Raw genomic sequence first — 17,392 nt, 5'->3', positions numbered from 1 at the left:
CTGCACCTCTTGATTCACCAGCAGACCCGCTTTGACAGTCCTGGGTGGCTCCCTTTGGACTCTCCTCGGCTTCCATGCTGCTCACCAAGATACTAGGCCAGTAAAGTGGAAATTGCGTCCATTCGTTCACGGATGGTTAGCTCATCCACGCTACCTCCGTAGTACTGATGGCAAGAGACAATGAACAAATATCATTGGCTGCTTCATCGCTGGGGTGGTTGATAAATAAGATTTTTAAAAAATATACCCCTACTCAGTGATGCTGAATTTGGAATTTATTGAGGCCTCCTGCAAGACAAACATGGCTCAGTGTTCTTTCTGGTCAACAGATTCCAGAAACTACAGCACATCCTGGCAGAGCTGTAAGCTTCGGGAAGGATGTGCTTGGGTGTTCAGATGGGCATTGCATGGGGTTAGTGAGTCAGAGGGAACGCAAGCGTGTGAAGACTTTAGTACGCCAATTCTTATAGCATTGGAACCCACCAGACAATGCCATCTAGACAGCGATCCCGGTGTCCGGTTCCATCAGATCCAGGCTGCAATGGTTGCCTGACCGTAAGGACATTGAAAGGGAATATCTAGGGAACACCCAGTCTCTGCAGCTGGCAACAGCAAAGATCATGGTTTAAGAGCATCTCCTGGATCATGGACAATTCGGGTGAAATTGTTATCTACAGATGTCATTCAATGTTTCAACTAGGAGGAATGAAATCAGTAAAATGAGGTGTGGAGGCCTAAAGTGACCCGGGGAGAGGGCCAGCCTTGCTGGTTCACAACAAAAACACTGATGAAAGGATACAGATACCTATGGTGGCTACAGGCTCTATGGGTTTAGCACTGGTGACCCACAGGATATTAGCATTGCAGAAGAGAACATACTGCCCTCAACAGCACAGGTCACTCAATAGCAGACAGGCTCAGCAAGACTTCCTATCCCATCCTTCCAGGAATTTTGCATCTCCAAAGTGACTTTGTTAAAAGTGGGTAGGACAGAGAATCCCTTGGCTGGGGCTTTTAACCAGCAGGAAGACGGCCCAACCAGTCATTGCATAACACTTCCGCCCAGTAATTACCTGATTGTAACTGAGAAAGGATGTGGTGTTCATCGAGCAAAGTGGTTAAAGTCCCACCGCACCCTTTTCCATGGGATTTGCCAACACAAGTTGGCAGTAACACAAAACATGAAGGAGATAAAGGAATTCTCCAATTAATTATATCCTCTGAAAGGGGGAGGAATCTTAAACGGGAAAAACCTAAAAGAGGGTGCTTGGGACAAATAGAAACAGACAGGTCTCTAGCGAGGTATTGATATAGGAAAAATAATAAGAACTGTGATGAGGAAAAAGTAATCTATATAAAGAGGATTGTCACAAAATAATCGTGCCGTTAATGTGTGTGTAGGACTATAAACATCACGGTACTGGGATTCCTCAAAAGCATAGTATACTGCATGGCAAATATTGTCAATAAGTTCAACCGTGTGCCAGGTGTTATTTAGGGGCAGTGCATCCAGAGATTTACACCCAACACCAGGTCAATCGCCATCCATGTCTCTTATGCTTGCAGATGACATTTACACTCCTGTGTGACCTGCTTGATCTCAGGCCGCAGTTCGATATACCCAGTGGTACAGGGCCTGGAAAAACTTCGGAAAAAACACTCCATCACTCTCCAGCAACAGGACCAGAGAGTATTTAAAAGACCAAATTCGATCCTAAACCTAAGGTTACAGATGCTTCGTATATCTAGCCAAACAATGCTCTTACAACACCTCCAAGGACTACATTCTGAGGGCCGCGGTAAGTCAGAACCAGGTAAGAATGGTATTTCACCGCTGACCGGAATACGAACTTATGTGCAAAGTTGGCACCAACCATGCAGTTTATTTATGCAGGCGCAAATGTACCACTTAATATCTGGCAAAGTTTATTTTAGTGAAAAAAACAATAGAATTCCTAGATGTGCAGTGTGGAGTAGGGGGAATGTGTGGCCTCACTGCACACTGCTTCCCCTCTATAGGATTCATTTCAGTAGGCTATATTTACTTCACTGGCAAATCCCAATGTCTCCAGCGCGCCAAGATTCTGTCCAAAGCGAAATTCCCGAAATTAGTGGGTAGGGTTCCCAGGTTCTCTGTAAGCGATATGGAAGGACCTACACAAAAGCATGCATCGTTCTCGAAACGAATACCCTACTATCAGTGGGGTATAATAAAGTACAACTTATACCCCACTCTTGCAAGTGACCTCGCGTGTGACACATGCCAAGGCGGAGGGAAGAGACGGAGACTCGATTCTGGGGGTTGTGTAAACACGGAAGTAATCCACGCATTAATGCCCGTATGTTTAACGCACATCAAAGAACTCAACTCTTAGAGAGCCCGGTGCTGACAGACCCGTTACCCGCCTTTACATAACGCGAAATAAAGGTCTGTGTAAAAGCAGCGGCTAGCAATCCAATACGTTGGTTTATTTTGGTTTAAACCGGGAAGTAATTTTCCCGTGTGAGAAAGAGTCTGAAATAAATACCAAAACCAAATGGGCACTAAAGAAAATCTCCCTCGAACAAGCTAAAGCTATGGAGTTTGACAGTGTCTTTAAGCAATGCTGTAGAGCAGCATGGTAGCTGTGCAGCATGTTGGAAAGTTATAATAAAAGTGGTAAGCATTTTTGTTACCTTAAATAACAAAGAAGACTATGTACAACTGAACCACCCTATTAAACAAAACAGTTGACATAAAAAATGTCTTCTACTTTTTTGCCCTTGAAATGTTGGCAAATTCTTCCTGCCTGTTCCAATACTGGTTTGTTTTAGCTTTTTTCTTGTTATTGGTGGGGGAGGGTGTGGGGGGGGGGGACAAAAAACGGGAGGGTGGAGGTTGGGGAACAGTACCTTAACCAGCAGCCGACAGACACTATAGGAGATTCAATAGATGCCAGATTCATAGGGCAGATTATGGTGGTGCTGAGTGATGCTGAGGTGGTGGTGTGCTGGTGCAGAGGTGACGGTAAATGATACTCATGTGGTGCTGAATGGTACTGAGGTGTTGCTGAGGCATGCTGAGTTGGCTCTGGGCTGAGGTGGCGCGGTGCGAATTCTGAAGTGGTGCTGCATTGGTGCTGAATTGCGGTTGAGGTAGGACTGTGCTGAGGTGGGGCTGTACTGGTGCTGAGGTGGCGCACTGATGAGGAGGTGGTGCTGTGCTGATGCTGAGTTAGCGCAGCACTGATGAGAAGGTGGTACTGTGCCGATACGGAGATTATGCTGTGCTGTGGTGGCGATGGGCAGGTAGTGCTGAGTGACACTAAGGTGGTGTCGAGTAATGCTGAGGTGGTGGTGATGCGCTGGTGCTCAGGTGGTGCTGAGCTGATGTGATGCTGCGGTGGCGCTGCGCTGATGCTGAAGCGGTGCGGAGTTGCTTCTGAGGTTGGGCGGCACTGTTGCTGAGGTGGTGCTGCGTTGATGATGGTGCACTGATGCGAAGGTGGTGCTGTGCTGATGCTGAGGTGGTGCTACATTGGTGCTGAATTGCTGCGAAGTTGGAGTTGTGCTGGTGCTGAAGTAGGGCTATGCTGGTGATGATGCATTGATGTGGAGGTGGTGCTGTGCTTATGCTGAGATGGTGCTGTGGTGGTGCTCTTCTGGTGCCGAGTGATGCTGAGGTGGTGCTGTGATGCTTTGGTGGTGCTGTGTAAAACAGAGTTGCTTCTGCGCTGGTGCTAAGGTGATGCTGTGCTGGTTTGGTACTGCCCTGGTGCTATGCTGGTGATTAAACAAAAAGTGGTTCTGTCGGGGGATTGACCTCAGGCTTCCCTCCAGGGTACGATAATTCCCTCCTCTGATTACAGACCCCTTGTTCCCCCCCCCCCTTTTTCCCTGTCTTGATAAAGACCCGCCGTGACCACCAACTGGGGCACTTAAGGGTCGAAACGTCGACGCATAACATTGGTCTAGAAACCTCCGGGAACAGGCGCAATAACCATCTGTGTCCTTGGAGCACTCATTCAGAACTCTGACCGCCAAAATCAAAGACTTTGCATCCAACCCCCCCCTTACTTACCCATGTACAATACTGTATAGATTTGTAAATAAGTGTCACTTAATTTGTTTCACTATTCACTTTGTTCACCAACAGTCACTCTTCACATGTTTTTAACAGTTATTGAATTTGAATGAAGAAATTCAAGTGCATTATAATGGTGATTTTTTCATACATAAAAACCTTGAACTAAATCTATTCTCAGAGAGCTGTATTTGAATGTAATTGATTATCATTCTTCTCAATAATTTATGAGCTAACACAGCCTTTACTTAAAGCAATTCGTTAAGCCACCGACAGAACCACTTTTTGTTTAATCACACACACCCAGGTTCTGAGGGACACATGGTTACCCCTTTTTGTTAAACCCTGGTGCTATGCTGGGGCTGAGGTGGTGCTGTGCTGATGCTGAAGTGGTGGTGCATTGGTGCTGAATTGCTGCAGAGTTGGAGGTGCGCTTGTGCTGAAGTAGGGCTATGCTGGTGATGATGCATTGATGTGGAGGTGGTGCTGATGCGGTGATGGTTTGGTAATGCACTGGTGCTGAGGTGGTGTTGCACTGGTGCTGAGGTGGTGCTGCGCTGCTGCTGACTCAGTGCTGAGTGATACCGAGGTGGTGCTGTGATCCTTTGGTGGTGCTGAGTAATGCCGATTTGATTCTGCAGTGGTGCTGGGGTGATGCTGCGCTAATGCTGAAGTGGTACTGCATTGGTGCAGAGTTGCTGCTGAGATGGTACTGCTCTGACGAGGTGGTGGTGCTGCGCTGGTGCCGAGTTAGCGCTCAGGTGGTACTGTGCTGAGGTGGTGCTGTGGAGTGATGCTGAGGAGATTCAGCGCTGGTGCGGAGGTGGGGCTGTGGTGGTGCTGAGGGATTTTGTGCTGGTGCTGAATGATGCTGTGGTGGTGGTGCTGCATTGGTGCTCAGGTGATTCTGAGCTAGTGCTGAGTGATGCTGACTTGGTGCTGTGCTGATGTGATACTACGGTGCTGCTGAGCTGATGCTGAAGTGGTGCTGCATTGGTGCTGAGTTGCTGCTGAGGTTGACCTGCACTGGAGCTGAGGTGGTGCTGCACTGATGGTGGTGCACTGATGCAAAGATGGTGCTGTACTGGTGCTGAGGTGGTGATGCGCTGCTTAGTTGCTGCTGAGTGATACTGAGGTGGTGCTGTGATGCTTTGGTGGTGCTGAGTAATGCGGAGTTGGTTCTGCACTGGTGCTGAGGTGATGCACTGGTGCTGAGGTGGTGCTGCACTAATGCTGAAGTGGTGCAGGTTTGCTGCTGAGGTGGTACTGTTCTGATGCGGAGGTGATGCGCTGGTGCCGAGTTGGCACTCAGGTGGTGCTGTGCTGAGGTGGTGCTGTGGTGGTGTTGAGTGATGCGGAGGAGATTCAGCGCTGGTGCTGAGGTGGTGCTGTGGTCGCGCTGAGGGATACTGTTCTGGTGCTGAATGATGCTGTGGTGGTGGTGCTGTGCTGGTGCTCAGGTGATGCCGAGCTAGTGCGGAGTGATGCTGACTTGGTGCTGTGTGGATATGATGCTGCGGTGGTGCAGAGTTGCTGCTGAGGTTGGGTTGCACTGGTGTGGAGGTGGTGCTGCACTGATGTGAAGATGGTCCGGTGCTGATGCTGAGATGGTGCTGTGCTGATGCTGAGATGGAGCCCCAGTGGTGCTGCTGCACCGATGCTGTGCTAAGGTGGTGGTGCACTGGTGCTGAGGTGGTCCTAAGTGATACTGAGGTGGTGTGTGCTTGTGTGGAGGTGATGCTCAGGTGGTGCCACGTGATACAGAGGTGGTGCTGTGATGCTTTTGTGGTGCTCAGTTGGTATTGCTCTGATGCGGAGGTGGTGCTGCGCTGGTGCCGAGTTGGTGCTCAAGTGGTGCTGCGCTGATGCTGAAGTGGCACTGCATTGGTGCGGAGTTGCTGATGAAGTTGGGCTGCACTGGTGCTGCGCTAGTGGTGCACTGGTGGTGGTGCACGGATGAGGTGGTGCTGTTCTGATGCTGAGTGGTGCTGCTGCGCTGTTGCTGCACTGTTGCTGTGCTTGTGCCGAGGTGATGCTTAGGTAATGCTGAGTGATACTGAGGTGGTGCGGAGTGCTGCTGTGCTGGTGCTTAGGTGGTGCTAAGGGATGCAGAGCTGGTGCTGCACTACTGCTGAGGTGATGATGCACGGGTGCCGAGATGGTGCTGCGCTAATGCTGAAGTGGTGCTGCACTGATGCTGGTGTGGCTGCACTGGTCCTAAGTTGTTGCTACACTCTGGTGGTGCACTGATGCAGAGGTGGTGCTGTGGTGGCGTTGAGTGAAGCTGAGGAGATGCTACATTGGTGCCAAGTAATGTACTGATGTGAAGATGGTCCGGTGCTGATGCTGAGATGGTGCTGTGCTGATGCTGAGATGGAGCCCCAGTGGTGCTGCTGCACTGATGCTGTGCTAAGGTGGTGGTGCACTGGTGCTGAGGTGGTCCTAAGTGATACTGAGGTGGTGTGTGCTTGTGTGGAGGTGATGCTCAGGTGGTGCCACGTGATACAGAGGTGGTGCTGTGATGCTTTTGTGGTGCTCAGTTGGTATTGCTCTGATGCGGAGGTGGTGCTGCGCTGGTGCCGAGTTGGTGCTCAAGTGGTGCTGCGCTGATGCTGAAGTGGCACTGCATTGGTGCGGAGTTGCTGATGAAGTTGGGCTGCACTGGTGCTGCGCTAGTGGTGCACTGGTGGTGGTGCACGGATGAGGTGGTGCTGTTCTGATGCTGAGTGGTGCTGCTGCGCTGTTGCTGCACTGTTGCTGTGCTTGTGCCGAGGTGATGCTTAGGTAATGCTGAGTGATACTGAGGTGGTGCGGAGTGCTGCTGTGCTGGTGCTTAGGTGGTGCTAAGGGATGCAGAGCTGGTGCTGCACTACTGCTGAGGTGATGATGCACGGGTGCCGAGATGGTGCTGCGCTAATGCTGAAGTGGTGCTGCACTGATGCTGGTGTGGCTGCACTGGTCCTAAGTTGTTGCTACACTCTGGTGGTGCACTGATGCAGAGGTGGTGCTGTGGTGGCGTTGAGTGAAGCTGAGGAGATGCTACATTGGTGCCAAGTAATGCTGTGGTGGCACTGAATGATGCATTGCTGGTGCTGCACTGATGCTGAGGTGGTAGGGCTGCAGTAGTGCTTCGCCGATAGTGAAGTGGGGCTGCAGTGGTGGTGTTGTGCTGGTGTGATGATGATACACTGGCACTGAGGTGGTGCTTCACTGGGACTGAGTGATGCTGAGGTGGTGCTGTGCTGGTATTGTGGTGGTGCTCATGTGCTGCTGAGTGATGCTCAGGTGGTGCTGCGGTGGTGGTGCTGAAGTGGTGCTATACTGTCTACTTGCAGGATATATTGTTAAGTAACCTCACATTACAGACCACAGTTGGAGAGCACGAGGAAGCTTCCCTTGATAAGGGTTCTATTTCATGATTGAAACCTAAAAGTTGAAAGCGCACAACTTAAAGCTGCATCCGTTTTCATAAAATGGTGCAATAACAGCACGTTTACCTCTTTAATCGTATCCAAATAATCATACCGTCAAACGTACAATGTAAATAGTTTGATCCTACCATCAGTCTTCTTTTTAAGCTACACTTCCAATAAGTAAGTATATTGTTTAAGGTTAGGAAATGTTAGCTAATGAAACCAAAAGCATCATAGGATAAATACAACATAGCCTCTGGCTGAAAAAAGTGCCTGTGAAACCAAAGAAAGCGGAACACAAGATAAGGACATGATCTGCAGCCCTATGCTGAGCATGTTCGGAAATCCAAACAAGCGGAGGTAAAAGGAAAACAAGCATTGGCATAGCCAATAGGTCTCGCTTTTGGGACCTTATAAGTGTTTAGCCATGCAACACTTGATGTTGTTTAATCAATTATATTGTGCTGGATAACTAAACACTTATAATATCCTAAAGGCGAGACCTATCGGTTATGCATTGAGGGGCCTTATAAGTGTTTAGGTAGAGCTATTGACTTTGCCAATGTTTCTAAGATGTGCAGTAGAGAAGTGTGGCTGCTGTGCAGTGCGCTGAGAAGTTGTAATTAAAAAAAGTGTAAGAAGCACGGAGTGATGCTGTGGTGTCGTTTAGGGATGCTGTGCTGTGCTGTCCCTGATTTATGCTGAGGTGGCGTTGAGTGATGCTGTGCTGGCCCTGAGTGATGTTGTGGTTGTCCTGTGTGATGCTGTGGTGCCGCTGACTGATGCGGTCTTGATGCGGATTGATGCTGTGGTGCTGCAGAGTGATGCTGTGGTAGCATTTAGTGATGCTGTGGTGGTACAGAGTGATGCTGTGGTGTACTTGAGTGATGCTGTGGTGTACTTGAGTGATGCTGTGGTGTACTTGAGTGATGCTGTGGTGTACTTGAGTGATGCTGTGGTGTACTTGAGTGATGCTGTGGTCTACTTGAGTGATGCTGTGGTCTACTTGAGTGATGCTGTGGTCGTGCTGAGTGATGCTGTGGTCGTGCTGAGTGATGCTGTGGTCGTGCTGAGTGATACTGTGGTAGTGCAGAGTGATGCTGTGGTGGTGCGGAGTGATGCTGTGGTGGTGCGGAGTGATGCTGTGGTGGCATAGAGCAATGCAGTAGTGGCGCTATATGCACTGTATTATCTCTTCTGCTTGTCCGTTCAGGAAGTTGGGATTCCCTTTTTTAATGGTTGCTATAAAAGTTTTGTTTTAACTTTCACAGTACACAATATTCTCCATAGCCTTCCAAAGGGAGAGATCGGTCTTCAGTGTAGTCCTGATTGGTGTAGTGATATCACATTCTGCTGTCTTTGTACAGAGTCCATTCTATATTTTTCTAGCAACGTGACTCGGAATGTGGCAGCAAACAGTGACATCACTGTACGAAAGTAACATCAAACTGTAACGTCACTCCATGCGAATGGCATCAAAAAGTCACATCACTGCAGTAAATTATCAATAGATTGTGATACCACTTCCTCTTCGTGACACCAAACTATGGCATTACCCATGTGTGTGTGTGTATCATGTCAGACTGTGACATCAGTGCTGAAAATTAAACATCAGAGTGCGAACAGTTTGTGAAACATGTTTGGCACTCGATGTCGTATGGTAACATTGTTGCTCTGAAAAACTTTTATGCAACACTGAACAAATCAAGCATCAGACTGAATCACAGCATGACCTCAAATTGGAACAAAACTCCAGGAATCTAACAGCACACTTTAACGTCACTCTAGAGTCCGGAGGTCACCCTTTGGTAACACGAAAATCTTGTGGCATGTCGGGAATTACATGATTCTGACGTCAAACTGTAACAAAACTTCAGGAACTAGACCGCACACAGAGAAGTCGCTCTAAGAATACGAGATGAAACTGTGATGTCATTGCAGAATCTGACATCAGCCTTTAACATAACTCCAGGGACCTCCTGTCAGACTAACACCGCTCTGGAAGTGTTGCATCATTCCAAGAACCGGCTGTTATGGTGTGACATTGCTGCAGGAACCCGCTGTTTGACTGTGACATCAGTACAATACCTACCAACAGACCACAACATCACTCAAGAAACCTATCAGCCTGCCCTCTTCCACGAAAACCATTTTAGTTGTCATGTTAATAATACATTTGTAAAATACATAATGCTTCAGTGTTGAAACACAACACCGACCTCGCCAGTGATGTAAAAAGTAAATCAAATAATGCATAGCTTAAAAAGTAAATACGCCAGAGCGGCCGTAAAAGTAACGGCTGTGCGTCTGTGAAAGCGATCGTGGGGGAAGCACGCGAGTAGTGCCCGCGCAGCAGTAATCACGCCATATGGCGCCTCTGCTCAGCCCACACACAGACACTGCAAGCTGTAGCCGGCTGTAGCATTTTTTGAAGCCCTTACTTAAAGTCTTGCCAGACCAGCGCAAGCGCTGGGTAAGGCAAGACCTAAAAAAGTAGCGCACCAAAATAAACGTGCATTGTCAATAGTGAAATGATCCATGTAACATGTCCCGTCTCCAGGGCGTGAGCAAAACAGCAGAAGGAGGAACAAATGTAAACTAATCACTAACAAAAACAAAGGAATTTCAATATTCACATGAACAAAGGAAAACGGATGGACCTGCTGAACTCCCATACAGCAGAGACATGTCTCGAGAGAGATGCATGTGCTGCCTAGGCAAGACCTAAAAAAAAAAACAAAAAAAAAAAAAACAGCCCTCACACTGACCCGTCACACCAACTCTTCAGGCACTGCCTGATAGCCCTATAAGCCAGTCATACCCCGATTAAAATAGGCACCTGATTGCAAGGATTTGTGTATTAGAAAGAGCAGAAAGAGGATGAAAGCTGGTGAGATGGCTGTACTTCAGTACTTGCAGCCAATATTTAAAACTGTGTGCAACGTTTTCTTTTCATTGACAAAGTAAACCACATTTGGTAGTTTATTGTAACAAGTTTAAAATCATTTGTATTTCTGAAATGAACTGGTTATATGCTTTAATTAAAGTTTTATGTCCCTCCTTCTTTGGGTAATATCACCACACCCTACATCTTGGGTGACCACTCCCTTCTAGGACATTACAGACACTATTTCTCTTCTTGTGATTACCTAATGCATTCTGTGTGTACAGTGTTGTAGTCTTGTTTTGCTTCTATTCAAGTAATTAGACAAACACACCTGAAACCAATGAAAGGTAGGTGAAAAGTTCAGGCTTGGAGGCAGTGTTCATAATGACCCAGGGAAAGGTGCTATCATACCTATAACATATGGGGTCCAGCATGAAGCAACATAAATGCCTCTCACATTTGGCTTAAAGATTCCCACCAAATGCAGTCCATAGAAAGTGGATGGGGTATTTGCTGGTAACTTTCTTCTCACACACTTTTTGTGAGTTGCTTTGTGAATCCACGACCACACTGCTCACACTCACCAAATGTATTTTGCTTAGGGTTGTGTGTCGTGTCTTTTAGCTTTCCGCTGTTGATTTTTTCTCAAATGTTAATACCTTTGGTGTGACAGGTCACCTTGGAAGAGTGTCTAAGAAACTCACTACAAGTTTTGTTGTAAAACTGATGTGGAAACACTGCACCTGGAATTACCAACAACATATTGTAATGTAATTACAGAGCGCAGACAGTAGGGCACCATTAACACTTTTCCAATGCAGAATGAAGAAAAATTCTACGAATTAGTGTTTGTGCACTGATTGCGATCAACTACCCATGTAGAAATTGCACCTGCTTTACACGGGTAAAATCTGGAGCAGGTTTTACTGCATAACTCGCATTTTGAATTTATATTCAGCCAGTGACTCATGTTTTTGGCCAAACTGAAATATACTAAAAGCTCATAATGAAGATCCAAGTAGTGATTTAAAGGAGTTGGTTGGTAGTTTTGGTTACTGTGGCAGGAGACAGGGTTCCCAAGCCAGCCACTGGGCCTCCTAGTCTGAAGATGAAGGAGGACCAATAGGTCCTGGAGGTTTAAACACTGCTCCCACTGCAGACATGATAGTGGGACGCCATGCACAGCACTGGATAGGGCAGACTGGTAGAGCCAGAAAAAGAGAGAGAGTGGCCAGTAGTTTCAGGATGAGAGTCTGCCCCCCTGGATATACAATAGTAGGACTGGGGGGTCAACTTAAGAATTTGGGGGCCCACCAAGACATACATAGGGAGGTCCTGTTTTAAAAAAATATTGAATTTTTAAAACTATTTTCTGCTAATTCAAGACTTATGATCCCGAATAATACGGAATTATACATTAAAATGTTGAAATAGAGAAAGAGGCAGAAGTGTGTTTGGAAGAAAATGCACTTTTCCCAGGGCCCTATGATCCTAGGGCAATTGCCCATGCCTTAAAATGCCTCTGGGTAGGACTTGTCAATCAAGAAATAAGGTGGAAGGCAGATTACTAACTGGGTTTAAGTGGGGCGGGTCCTGCTAGCACTCAGTAAACAGTAAATACAATAAAGTGGGTACCTACGGTGCCATGTGTTTCTATCCTTAGGTTTACATGTAAAAACGCTGACCTCTTTGTAGACAGAGTGTAAAAAGATCCCTTCATCAACGCACTCCATTTTATTTTCGCACTTTTTACATTACGTGGCCTGGTGTATGGGCACTTATATCCCGAGGGTCTTTCCTTTCCCAAGAAGCTCTCTGTACTTTAGTTTTTCTTTGGAGGGTGGTGGTGAGCCTTTCAAACTTAGATGCTATACCAGGGTTTCTAAACAACTGGTAACTGGTATTTCGTATTATAATGTTTCAAAATGCCAATTGTAACAAAAGGCACTTAACACCGTTCCGAGTATCGCAAACGGATCACAATTCATCGGCTGCGTTCCTTCGGTCAGCCTGCAGATGTTTCTGCGTGGGCAGTGACTCTAGAAACATGGAAACTGTCATAGATTGATAGGATTCAAAGTGACTAACTTCCTTCAACCATACACTCATCTTTACCCAAATGTGTGCCCAGGTCGAGCATGTGATAAGATCGAGTATAGCGCTTCACTTCTGAAAACGTAAAACGTGGGCGCTTTCAAAGCCTCCATACACTCGGCTCCAAAGCACTACGTTAAGCCTGAGTGCGGGTTGAAACATAATTACTTTCAACGTATCTAATGGCAAGGCGGATCCTCCAGGGGGCAAGACTCACACCTTGAAGAGCACACAGAGGACAGCGCTCGCTAGAAGAGTCGCCGCTCTTCTTCACACGCACCGAGTGATCTGCAGCAGCCAGTATGTGTGTTATATAGGCATTTTATTGTGCACGAGGGCCAGTTTTTTGACACAGCAAGAGTGAGACAAAAAGGGCAGGAGAAAAAAAAGAGCAAGGATAAAAAAGAACCTGCAAGAATGAATTAAAGTTGTGTCTGGATAAAAGAGGCATGAGGTGAAAACCTTGGTGTACAATTTAACAACGACCCCCCCCCCATACACACACACACACCCCGCCACCATGTCTGATAGATCCGACCACTGGCTTCTGAGGAAAACTTCAGTCCCCAGCACTTATTGTTTTACAAAATCATACGCACGATCCCTCTAAGACTTGGAGAGTGGGCTCTTCTAAGACAAATCATAGGTGATACTAGACGCAGGGGCGCGAGTCTACTCCGTTGCAGCCTTTGACCTTTCGAATTCTGATACAACATCGCCCCCGGATGTTTGTAAGTGCATTTGTTGATTACCTGCATATCAACTGATCGACATGTTTGGCCCGCATTGCAAGTTTTATGCGACTTCTGTGCAATTTACATTAATATGACGCACCTGAACGCTTTTCACAACTGAACTACTGTGAACGAGCATGTGTTTTCTTTCAATGACGACTGGATTTGAGTGTCTGGGACTTTTAAAAAACTTTGAGTGTTCTCGGGGTCTAATATATTGGTTTGTACTTTAATTGCATTTGTATAGCACTTGCTACCTCTAACGAGGTGTTGAAGTTCACGCATTATGTCATATAGCATTGCGAGTACATTAAACGGACATTTAGAAGAAAAAAACAGGGCACACTTTCAGCCTAAGAGTGGCCTCAGCATGGGCAGAGCTCCGTGCACTGGGGTCTAACGAGAGGCGAAAGATTCGGCAGAGCGGCCAACGAGACCATGGCTGCGAGGGCAGAGAGGCCAAGCAGGCTGCTTATCACGAGGGGGCGTTGAGAGAAGTGGACCCCTGCGTTGGGAGCTGGGCTGAGACTCACGGTTCTATCCCGACACAAGCCGAACCATCGTGATGACTACAGGCCCCCTGGGGTCACCCCGCCTATCTGCCCCAATCGCCCTCAGACACTCACCAGTCTCCGGCTCGTGTGCTCTGTGCCAAGCACAATTCACGGGACAGAGGGAGGCGCGATGAGGGTCTATGCAGAGAACGGATAGGGGTGCAGGAGGCATACTGTGACAGACTGCACACCAACACCATTACCATGAAATGGTCGGGAAATAATAACATCATGCACATGGACAGACGGCACAGAGCAGTCCCCGTCGGGGCACTGAGCCCTACCCTGCAGCGTCCACTGCACCCGTTCATCGAACCGAATTAGGACATGCCTGCATCAAGGGTTCGGCACGCTGCACACCTTTATAAAACAAAGTTCTCAGGAAACTTCAAGATTTGAAAAGGTTATTTACGAGGTCGATGGTGGGTATACAGTACATTTTCTGTATATAACAATGAACTACAAGCAATTGAGTACCAAAAGATGTGATGGGCCATGATGCAAGCAGGGAAAATGACCCCCCCCCCCCCGTCCCCTGATTTAGTACTAGTAAAACCAGCATAACTTGGGTGCAGTAGACCCCTCAACCACATGGCCCGCTGTGCCACTGCACCTGTTGCACCATAATAACTATGCAATTGAATACTCATTTCACACACACCGACAACGTGCATTTCAAGCAAAGGTGCCGCACTGCCAGGGCGAACGGTTTGTTGAGGACTGAACCATCTGCATTTAGATCTCGGGAGACGGGGATCGTCAGCTCTCTCTTTCAAACCATGCCATCCCCTCTTTTCAACATAAGGGCAGTCTGCATCCAGGATTAAAGAACTACCAATCAAACGCCTCTTACACTATTCTGCAACAGACTACCTCTGCCAGCCAGGGGCAGAGCAGGTATGCAGCTCAGTCAGTCAGAAACGCGCGGCAAGCGATAAACTACAGGTTACAGGTTCGAATCAGGGTAGAATTCGCTCATCCTTCTTAAATTGTAGAAATTAAATTAGAAGAAATTAAATAAGTGCCTAAAACGGCATGAGTGTTGTGTTAAACAATGTATTAATATGGTAGCAGCTGCGTCACAACTAACTTGATAAGAGTTATAACGAGAATCTACATCTGCTCCTGTGTTCACTTGCCTACGAGCAAAGTAATTTGGTTTACAGCACATCGTAGCACAGCAGATAATTCCAATCTCACACCACATTGTAGTCAAAATGAGTTAGGAAAGGAGCACAGATTGGAAGAGACGATCCATCACCTAAAAGGACACATCCCTAGCTAAAACAGTTAAAGATCAAAATTGCTGAATTTTTATTGCAGCGCAGTCTATGCATTTGATATATTGAACTCTTGTTTCGCCGACATGAGTTGCACAATGCTTGCAGCATCCCAGCTGCGCGGGCTCATAGAAGAGAGGTCCGAGGGTACCAGCGCACACAGTTTGACAGCGGACATCGCCCGGGATTGGAGTTCACTCACCTCCTGCAAGAGTCGGTCGAGCCTGGGCTGCAGCAGGGCGAGCAGAGCCTCCTCCTGCCCGGCTCCCAGCCCTCCTGCCCAGGCAGCGGGCGCCTCCTCCCCGGGGGCGCTGCCCCGGCACCCCCGCTCCTCCAGGGCGCTGAGCCTGCCCTGCAGCTCGGCCGTGCGGGCGCTCAGCAGCAGGCAGCCGGCCAGCGCGGTGCCCGAGAGCAGCAGCAGCAGCATCAGGCAGCCGGACAGAGCCCAGAGCCCCCGGCGGGCGCCGCTCAGCCTCTCCCCTGGGCGCGGGTCCACCTTCCGCGCCCTCAGCAGCACCTCCTCGGGGACGCTCATGACAGCGGCTCCGCGGGCTCCCGGCTCCTCCGCCCGGACACAGGTGAGCGATGCTGCAAGCTCTAATCTAAGACACCTGGCTTTGCAGGCGCGTGCAGGCTCCGGTGCTGGCAGCGCGCGCCCCGGGACGGTGTGAAGCGCGCGGCGACCGTTGAGCACAGAGAGCCGGACTCAGAGCGGAGACCCTCACTCTGAACTGACAGGCCGGCGCTGCCCGCACATTTCCTCTCAGCGAACAGACCTGTCCCGATAAGGAAGAGGACCCGCCCCCGCCGGCCTGCAGGGCGGTCTGCCGCGGGAGGAGGAGGAGGGGACCCCCTCGGACGCCCATGCATGCTGCTCGAGCAACGGGAGCGTCACTCGTGTGCTGAGAGGATTCCCACCCTGCGCAGGAGGAGTGCCCCGGCCGAGCAGGGCTTTCCCACTTGCGTCTTCCTCTTGTGGGAAGAAATCCTTTGAAGGGAACTATTGTCGGCCCGCACCTCTGCTGGAATGGATATTGCGCAGAGAGTGTTTGCAAATGATTTCTTTGTAAAATCCACCTCAGCTGGACATGGAGTGGGACGGGTGGCTATCAATGGTGCAAGAGGGGTAGTGGCACCGTGGCCCATGATTTGAGGGCACCACTGCACCCCACATATAGCTCTTAGGGCTCATTGTACTCACGCTATACCACCGATCGTGGCGGGTTTCGGAACTGGAAATGATTAAAAGCTGATTTTGAAATGAGTCCCTTCCCCTTGCCTGTATACCCGTCCTTAATATCAGATACAAAAACACCGAAGGATGTCTAAATGACAATAAAACCTCTAGGCTAATCCATATCAGCAATGCAGTCCCTGTTTACATTTCACATTTCTACTTTATCTTGCAGTTGCATTCCATTCCCTAAGAATATTAACTCTCCCCCTCCATGTTGTTTCTGTAGTTCTGTTTTTCATGCAACATGTGATTATTGTATAGAGTATACCGTGAACTGAGCCGCCTCTAGGGGAACAATTGAGAGCTCTGGAGTGGTCTAACAGCAGTGTCAGTTTCTTACAGGGCCTGTCAGTGGGTAAGGAAGGTGTTCAGATTACATGCTCATCCATACTTTGGCCTCTCTGCAGAGCGATAGTCCAATTTATGCCTATTGTAATTACCCTTTTATGTAAAAGTGTTTCAACAAGGTATAAGCATTGTTAAATGATTGCATCAAAGGAAAAGAAAATGCTGTGTTTACAAATGAAAAGAGAATGTGAGTGCATGGTGGACAGGTGACGCAAGGAAGTAGACACAGAAGGATAGAGTCAAAACACAGCAATGAAGAGGAAGGTGATGTTTGAGATATGTAGATGGAGGATTTCAGAAAGATGGCAGGAGAAAAAGGACAAGTCTAACAAGGGAAGGTGGTGTGACAGGGAGAATGAGAGTAAATGAAACACTTTGAAGACCAATATACTTCAACAGAACCTTAGTAATGTTTAAAAAATAGAATTGAAATGTTTCAGTTCTGAAAACCTTATTTTACACAGTCTCAGGTTTTCAGAACTGAAACATTTGAATTCTAATTTTTGTTGGGAGGTTTTAAACCACACCTTTAATTAAAGAGACCTCGCCCATTGGAAAGGACTGCTAATTACATTTATTTTTTGAAACCCTCCATCATCTTCATTCCCTTGAAACACTGCACCCCAGCAAACTCAAGAATTCCCGTTCTGTTCTCGTGCCAGCTTCCCCTCTGCGGAGAGTTGCTTGCGCCAGCTGGCTGGTTTTCGTTCATATTCCCACTACTGTTTATCATTATTCCTTCATTGTGTGCTTAACGATTTCTGCTGTAATAGTGTTTAACT

The 17,392-nt window shown here is 47.9% G+C and overlaps 1 protein-coding gene across 1 annotated transcript in view; it reads right to left on the bottom strand.

The window, feature by feature from the left end:
• LOC147702887 (collagen alpha-1(XXIII) chain-like) overlaps window positions 1-15,810 on the bottom strand; it is a 798,364-nt gene extending 782,554 nt beyond the window's left edge. The window contains exon 1 of the mRNA XM_086929455.1: window positions 15,228-15,810. Within this exon, the coding sequence (XP_086785581.1) occupies window positions 15,228-15,560 (333 nt within the window). The 5' untranslated portion in view covers window positions 15,561-15,810. The remainder of the gene's footprint in view (window positions 1-15,227) is intronic.
• Window positions 15,811-17,392: the final 1,582 nt, after the last annotated feature.

This window comes from Lissotriton vulgaris, chromosome 7 (genome assembly GCF_964263255.1).
Source record: "Lissotriton vulgaris chromosome 7, aLisVul1.2, whole genome shotgun sequence".
NCBI lineage: Eukaryota > Metazoa > Chordata > Amphibia > Caudata > Salamandridae > Lissotriton > Lissotriton vulgaris.
The sequence above is the reverse complement of the archived record's forward strand: the minus strand, read 5'-3'. Positions and strand labels throughout refer to the sequence as shown.